Source organism: Solanum pennellii, chromosome 10 (genome assembly GCF_001406875.1).
Source record: "Solanum pennellii chromosome 10, SPENNV200".
Lineage (NCBI taxonomy): Eukaryota > Viridiplantae > Streptophyta > Magnoliopsida > Solanales > Solanaceae > Solanum > Solanum pennellii.
The window spans coordinates 59,509,748-59,518,398 of NC_028646.1; the positions used below are offsets into that span (position 1 = coordinate 59,509,748).

The following is an 8,651-nucleotide window of genomic DNA, read 5'->3' on the forward strand; positions in this document are numbered from 1 at the left end:
TGAAGTTGAAGACAATATCCTCCTCCGCTTGTATTTTCCATTCCATACGATATTGTAGTCAACTTCATGAATATTATTTCTATGTTCCTCAATATTAGTCATACAATTTGTTTCTTTAAAATAATTTTTCATCATCTTTTCTCATATTATTTGTATCAACATCATTAATAATCATCTTGTCTATATCTTCTGATTCTTTTTCTGCTATCTTTCTATTTTTCTCCTAAATACAAATTGCCACAAGTGTTTCACAATTTACTCGTTTAGTGACATTTGTAGAAAAAACATGGTGCTTCTTTCAAAGCGTTTTTTTCCTAACAGTTCATTGAATAAATCACATACAACTGCAAAATTATTTCATGAAGTTGACAATTATAATTTAATTGTATTAAATACTATATGAATAGTTAGTTTCAAGAATATTCACTATAAAAAGTTTGTTACAAAGTAATAACTTATCAATTACTAAATAAAAACGACATTAAAAACAAATAACTAATGTCACTAAACAACAAAATGTTCATTGCTACTCATAATTAAAGTTAATTGTACCAAATTCTTTAGCTCTAAAGAATTAAATTATATATTAAAAGCAAATTTTGTTAGTCGATTTTCGTAGTATGTTTATAAAGTTACATACTTTTCTCACAATAGATGTCATAAGTGGATTAATAGAATAAATACTCACATAGTGAAATTATATCTGAGATCACAGCTTGAGCAAAGAGTTTAAAAGAATCAAAATTTGGTGAATGAGCATTGATTATAATCACATCAATTTTTTCTCTGGGTTGGAGAGCATTGCATTGCTTCTGAAGATGTACGAACTGTCGTTACCATGACGATTCGTTCATTTCTTATATATGCATTCCATCAAAATTTTAAAGTTATATTGCACTCTTTTGGTTATGCAGTTACACATATTAATCAACTTATATTGTAAATGATCTCAATCTTAGACATGTTTACCCCCAAAAAAAAAATATTTACAATATTATTTTTAATTAAAAATTGAATCTATCTATGTAGAGTATGACAAGAAAAATAGTGGTAGTATGTAATGACCCGCGAGGTTATTTTTGGAAATTTGAATTATTCGCATAACTTGAGTTAATTTTTTTATGATTGATTATAAATAATGGAATTAATAGATAGTTGTGGACTAAAGTGATCTTTTATTTAAGACCCTATACTATTAGGGTCATGTATTAAAAGAATAAGTTAGTGTATTTTGTCAGTTTTTAATAAACTATTAATTGATAAGACAAGAGGAGGCAGAAACCCACCTAAGCCGACGCACACGAGAGGTTTTCTTTGATCTTCAGGTAACAATCCATGGTACTTTGACGTAATTGTTTTTAGTTTGTCAATTATGTGTGATAAATGGGATATGATATGAATTCAAGATCTGGGTTTATTGAGAAATTAAGGTATCTTTCTAGTGCAATGTGGGCCAGTCGTAAATGAGGATAATTGGAAGCCATGTGAAGGCTATTATTAGTTTGCATTAGAGAAACAATGAAAATTGTATAAAACAATAAATTAAGTGCTAGAATTATTGAGTGAAAAATTAGTAGTAATAATTTTTATGTGGCTAACTGGTACGCGGATGGTTCTAGGAAACTAAGAGAAAGAAGTGGGAATATTTGGATTGGCCATAATGAGGCAATGATTGGTCATAATGAGCTAATCATTGGCCATAATGAGTCAATCATTGGCTGGAAAAAATTAAAATAAAATTGTTAAACAGAAAAAAAAAATTATAATAGGGGTCAATTTTTCATTAGCACTATTCTAATTAAATTAGTAGTGCAAATTTTATATCTAGGTCATTTTACTGTGACTCTAATTTTGATAGATAGGCATGGGTAATGAAATATTATATATATGGTGTTGAGTGAATGTCATTCGAATTAAGATAGTGGAAAAGAAATAACAGAAATTTAATCCTAGGCTTGAAACTTGAAAAAAAAATTATGATAGAGGAAATTTTAATTGACATCAAGAATTTCATACTTGATTATATATTTGGGTGAATTTTAGGTCAAGGTTAAACACAAATAAATAAATAAATAAATAAATAAATAAATAAATAAATAAATGTGGGTATTGTTAGTACCGAAATCTTATAGTGAATATATATACTTGAGTAGGTTGCATCGATTCGGAAGTTCAACGAAAAGGGAAGGCTCAAGTTCCAGACTGATTATTCGATTGACTAAGGCAAGTGGATTTCTAAACCCTTGTTAAGCGTATGAAATTCGTGTATTTCCTTGTGTAGTGTTGAGAATGCCTTGGAGACTTGTTGCTTATTTTTTGGTTTTGTATTCCTTGTTGTAAATTGCGCTTTGTTATCAAAATGGTTATCTCCTCATTTTCATTTGAGCATGTCATTTGCATTGTATCTGAGACATGGATGTGGTAGGAGGATGTACCATTTTGAGGGTCGTATCGCGCGCCGCGATGGATATTATACTTCGAGGGACGTATCGCGCGCCGCGAAGGTTACTATTATCAAGTTTCGTATCGTGCGCCGCTACAGATACATGGACATATATGTCCCCCACGGGTCCCGGACTTGGAGACAGTAGGTGTGTATCGTTAAGAAATACATGCATCACTATATTTGACATTGTATTTCATGACACTCAACATTTTTACTATTGATGAACTTGAACACGTGTTTTGCTAATCTTGTGAGTGTTTCTCTGTGAAGCTTGTGACTGTTGAATATTGAGTTGTTATTGAGAATGTGTATACTGATAGAGTGTGGTTATTGAGTTGTGTGTTTGGTAAACTGTAAACTGTTAGGCTGTAGCGTGGAGTTTTAGATAGGCGTAAAGAGTATCCGTAATTTGTTCACTTAACTTGTGTTTAGAGTTTTGCTTGTTGGGTACCGCGTGGTTTGATTCTCACCCCTTGCTTCTACAATTTTTTTGTAGGTTACAAGCCCGGATCTTCGTGATACCGGTCATTCTTTTCGTTTCTGAGGCATCTTGTGGAGGGTAGTGAGGTAGCTGCTTGTCATCTCAGCGAACATTCCTACTACAGTTTATGACTTTGTTTTTACTTGAAAGACAACTTCATTTTAGAATTTTATTTTATTTCAATTGTAATATTTACATTAGAGGCTTGTACAAGTGATAACCTGGTTTTGGGGATTTAATTAATATGACTTGGTTTCATAATAGAAATTGTTGTTAGATTGTCATTTACTTCTGCACTTTTTTAGATATTAGGTTTTAGGCTGACTTGTCTTGGTGGGATAAGATGAGTGCCATCACACCCATTTTTGGGTCGTGACAAAATGGTATCAGAGCCCCAGGTTCATAGGTCTCACCTGTATACAAGCCGAGTCTACTTAGATTCTCAAGGATCAATATGAAGACGTCTGTACTTATCTCTGAGAGGCTAATAGACTATTAGGAAAGCTTTCTTATCGTGCGTGGTTACATTCGTTAGTACTGAGTCATTGTATACTATTTTGATAGATGACGAGGACTAGAGTTAATATTACTGGTGGTAGAGGGGAGGCACTTCCCGAGGCAGTTGTTTAGGACCCAATTAGGGGTCGGGGTAGAGCTCGAGATAGACGTCGAGCTCGTTGTACGACATTAGCCAGGGGTCATGCCCGTGGAGCAGCACCAGTGGGAGGTCGTGCTAGAGAGGTCTCTCCAGAGCCTCAGGTTGAGGATAGAGAGAACCAGGTTCCTCCAGATCCTGTAGTCACACTTTTGCTTCAGGATACACTATTGAGGGTGTTAAGTGTGCTGGAGGGCTTTACTCAGGGTGGTGGTGCGACTATCACACCACATGACTCTCTTACTAGAGAGGGGGCTCAGACCCAAGAGCAGCAGCAAGCTCCAGTTATTCATGATGCGATAGGGCAGCTACCAGTGGATCCCGCAGTTCAGAATGATGTTGCACCTGCAGTTGGGGGTCAAGTTGCACCGGTGGTTGTTCTGAAAGAGGATGAGCAACGTAGGTATGAGACATTTCAAAAGATGGACCCACCTCAATTTCATAGTGGGAAGAGCGAGGACGCTCATGAGTTTCTAACTACCTGCCAAGATTTACTAGAGGTGGTTGGATTAGCTGAGTCACACGGAGTTCGATATGTTACACTCCAGCTCCATGGACCAGCGAGATACTGGTGGAGGACTTATTCGGGGGTTTTGCGAGTTAGATCTCCTCCAGTGACTTGGGAGCAGTTTGCTAGTGCATTCCAAGATCGTTTTATCCGTTGGAGCATGGGAAATGAGAGTCGCTTGAGGTTTGAGAGTCTGAGACAGGATGGTTTATCGGTTACAGAGTATGAGGCGCGTTTTTGCCAGTTGTCTAGGCATGCGTTGGCCATTATTCAAAATGAGACAGAGAGGATCCGCAGANACAAATTTGTGAGGGGATTGACTTTCTCTATTTGGTCAGCTGTGTTTCGGGCATATAGGGAGGGGGCTTCTTTTCAGTCCATTGTGAGCGCCGCCAAAAAGGCGGAATTGATGGAGAGAGAGGAGTTTGGGGACCCTAAAAGGGCCCATATATAAGGTCAGTTTCATGGTGCTTCATTTGGAGGAAGGGGATCACAGAGAGTGAGTGATTCTTTTCAGCAGCAGGGACCTATTCATGCATCTATGCCGACGTTTGAGGGTGGCCAGACATCTAGGGGTTCTTATAGCCCGGGTCAGGGCTCGTACATTTCACAGTAGTGACCTACACGGTGAGGCAATTATAGTGGGTTTTCACGGTCTACACAAAAGTTTCAAGGTTAGAGATTTTGTTTTACTTGTGGAGATGCCGATCACCTAATGCAGCAGTGTACTTCTCAATGGGGTCGTAGTGGGCGTCGACCTTATTCTTCATTCAAGACTAGACCACCAGCACCACAGGGTAGAGGTCGTGGCAGAGTTCAGTCAGGTAGTGGCGATAGAGTTTCTAGTAGTGGTGTTGCAGCTCAGCAGAGTGGGGGTAGAGGTACCACCCAGGCTGGAGGTGGACCAGGAGGCCACTGCTATGCTTTCCCGGGGAGACCTGAGGCGGAGACCTCTGATGATTTTATTACATGTATCATCCCAGTATGCCATCGACCTGCGTCTGTGTTGTTTGATCCAGGTTCTACATTCTCTTATGTGTCTACGCATTTTGCTGCTAAATTTGATATGATATGTGATAGCATGACTGCACCTATTCGTGTTTCTACACCCGTGGGCAAGCCCTTAGTGGTGTATCGATCCTTTCTTGTTTCCTTGGCTGGGTATGACACTTGGGTAGACTTAATCATTCTAGGGATGGTAGACTTTGATGTTATCTTGGGTATGGATTGGCTTTCTCCTTATCATGTTGTCCTTGATTGTAATGCTAAGACTGTGACTTTAGAAATGCCTGGTGTTCCGAGGGTTGAGTGGAAGAGTGTTAGTGGTTCTTATCCTCGCAAGTTCATCTTTTTTATCCGTGCGCAGAGATTGTGGAGAGGGGGTGTTTGTCTTACATAGATTTTATTCGGGATACTAGCTTTGAACCACCTCCCATGGACTCTGTTCCCTTGGTTTAGGAGTTTCCCGATGTATTTCCTTCTGATCTTCCAGGTGTTCCTCCCGATAGGGATATCGATTTTGATATTGATTTGGAGCCCGGCACTAAGCCTATTTCTATCCCTCCATACCGTATGGCTCCACCAGAGTTGAAAGAATTGAAGGATCGGTTGCAGGATTTATTGAGTAAGGGTTTTATTCGCCCTAGTGTGTCACCTTGGGGTGCCCCTGTATTGTTTGTGAAGAAGAAGGATGGGACCATGAGGATGTTTATTGATTACCGACAGTTGGACAAGGTAACGGTGAAGAATAAGTATCCTCTTCCGCGTATTGATGACTTAGTTGATCAGCTACAGGGAGCATCATTGTTCTCTAAGATTGATTTGATGTCTAGGAATCATCAGTTGAAGATTAGGACATTAGATATCCCTAAGACAACTTTTCAAACCCGATATGGGCATTATGAGATCCTATTGATGTCCTTTGGATTGACTAATGCCCGTGCAGCATTCATGGATTTGATGAAGGGGGTGTTTCGACCATACCTTGATTCTTTTGTGATTGTTTTCATCGATGACATCTTGGTTTACTCTAAGACTGAGGAGGACCATGTCCGACACTTGAGGATTATACTTTAGAGGTAGAGAGAAGAGAAGTTGTATGCCAAGTTCTCAAAGTGTGAGTTCTGGCTTACTTCTGTGGCATTCTTAGGACACGTGGTGTCTAAGGATGGGGGTATTAGAGTAGATCCGGCCAAGATTGAGGCAGTTAGAGGCTGGACGCGACCTACTTCATCTACTGAGATTAGGAGTTTTGTGGGATTGGCAGGCTATTATCGACGATTTCTTCAGAGTTTCTCTACTATTGCAGCTCCATTGACTAGATTGACTCGACAGGATGTGGGTTTTCAGTGGTCTGATGAGTGTGAGTAGAGGTTTCAAAAGCTCAAGACTTTGTTGACTTCTGCTCCTATGTTGACTCTACATGAGGAGGGTGTAGACTTTACTATTTATTGTGATGCTTCAGGAGTTGGTTTGGGTGTTGTGTTGATGCAGAAGGGGAAATTGATTGCTTATGCTTCTAGGCAGTTGAAATCCCATGAGAAGAACTACCCTACTCATGATTTAGAGTTGGGGGCTGTGGTATTTGTACTTAAGTTATGGTGTCATTATTTGTATGGGGTGCATTGTGAGATCTTCACTGATCATCGGAGTCTTCAGTTTATCTTTAGACAGAGGGATTTGAACTTGAGGCAACGGAGATGGCTTTAGTTGCTGAATGATTATGATGTTACCATTCTGTATCATCCAGGAAAGGCCAATGCTGTGGCCGATGATCTGAGTAGGAAGTCTCCTAGCATGGGGAGTCTTGCAGCGCTTAGTATTTAGGAGAGACCATTGGCTAGAGATGTGCAGATATTAGCTAACAGTCTTGTCCGCTTGAAGATTTCAGAAGAGAGTGATGGGATGATTGCTTTTATTGAGGCTCGGTCTTTCTTAGTCGAACAAATTCGTGCCCACCAGTTTGATGATGAAAAATTATGTCTCATTCGAGACAAAGTATTGAGAGGGGAAGCTAAGGAGGCTGTCCTTGATTCTGATGGTGTCTTGCAGATCATAGGAACAATTTGTGTGCCTAGGACAGGATATTTAATTAGATTGATTCTAGAGGAGGCCCATTGTTCTCGATATTCCATCCATCCGTGAGCGGCGAAGATGTATCATGATCTGAGTCAGCATTACTGGTGGTGTGGGATGAAGAGAGATATTTCAGACTCTGTTTCAAGGTGTTTGACTAGACAACAGGTCAAGTGTGAGCACCAGCGGCCCGGGGGTGTATCTCAGAGGATGCCTATTCCTACTTGGAAGTGGGAGCGGATTACTATGGACTTTGTTCTGGGTTTGCCTACCACAGTGGGCAGTTATGACTCTATTTGGGTCGTTGTTAATAGGCTGACCAAGTCTGCCCATTTCATTCCGGTTCGGGTGAAGTATACGGAAGAAATGTTAGCCGAGTTATTTATAAGTCAGATCGTACGACTACATGGGGTTCCTATCTCTATTATATCATATCGAGGTTTATTATTTTCTTCTCACTTCACAGCATGGTCTTGGTACTCAATTAGATATGAGTAAAGCTTTTCACCCTAAGACAGATGGTCAGTCCGAGCGGACGATTCAGGTGTTGGATGATATGCTCCGGGCGTGTGTGATCGATTTTGGAGCTAGATGGGATCGAATTTTACCCTTAGCGGAGTTTACCTATAATAACAGCTATCACTCTAGTATCTAGATGGCCCCATTAGAGGTTTTGTATGGTAGACGGTGTAGATCTCCGATTGGTTGGTTTGATTCGGTGGAGATGGACTCTTTGGATACAGACTTTCTTTGAGACGCTATGGAGCAAGTATGTATGATTCAGTATAGACTGTTGACAACCCAGTGACAGAAGAGTTATGCAGACCAGAGAGTTAGAGCCATAGATTTTTTGTGGAGGGTGATCATGTTTGGCTCCGAATATCACCCATGAAGGGTGTGATGAGGTTCGGAAAGAAGGGAAAGCTTAGTCCTAGATTCATTGTCCTTTTTGAGATTTTAAGCCGAGTGGGAGAGGTGGCCTATAAGTTGGACTTGCCACCTAGTTTGTCAGCAGTCCATCCTATTTTTTATGTCTCTATGCTTCGGAAGTATATTCCGGATGAATCTCATGTGCTTTCACTTGATTTTGTGGAGTTGGGTCAAGACTTGACATTTGAGGAGCAGCCTATAGCTTTTTTGGATAGGCAGGTTCGAAAGCTTAGGACCAAGGAGATTGCTTTAGTGAAGGTGCAGTGGAAGCACCGATCGATGAGAGAGACAACTTGGGAGACAGAGTCTCACATGCGTGCTAGATACCCTCATCTTTTTGAAGCTTAGATACTTTCTTTCACTTCATGTTCTAGGACGAACATGATTTTTAGAGGTTAATATGGTAATTACCCGCGAGGTTATTTTTGGAAATTTGAATTATTCGTATAACTTGAGTTAATTTATTTATGATTGATTATAAATAATGGAATTTATAGATAGTAGTGGACTAAAGTGATCTTTTATTTAAGACCCTATACTATTAGGGTCATGTATT

The 8,651-nt window shown here is 39.7% G+C and overlaps 1 protein-coding gene across 1 annotated transcript; it reads left to right on the forward strand.

Moving 5' to 3' along the window:
• Window positions 1–8,053: 8,053 nt before the first annotated feature.
• On the forward strand, window positions 8,054–8,443 carry LOC114074276. The gene has a single exon (XM_027912135.1). The coding sequence runs from the start codon at window positions 8,054–8,056 to the stop codon at window positions 8,441–8,443; it is 390 nt and encodes a 129-aa protein (XP_027767936.1).
• Window positions 8,444–8,651: the final 208 nt, after the last annotated feature.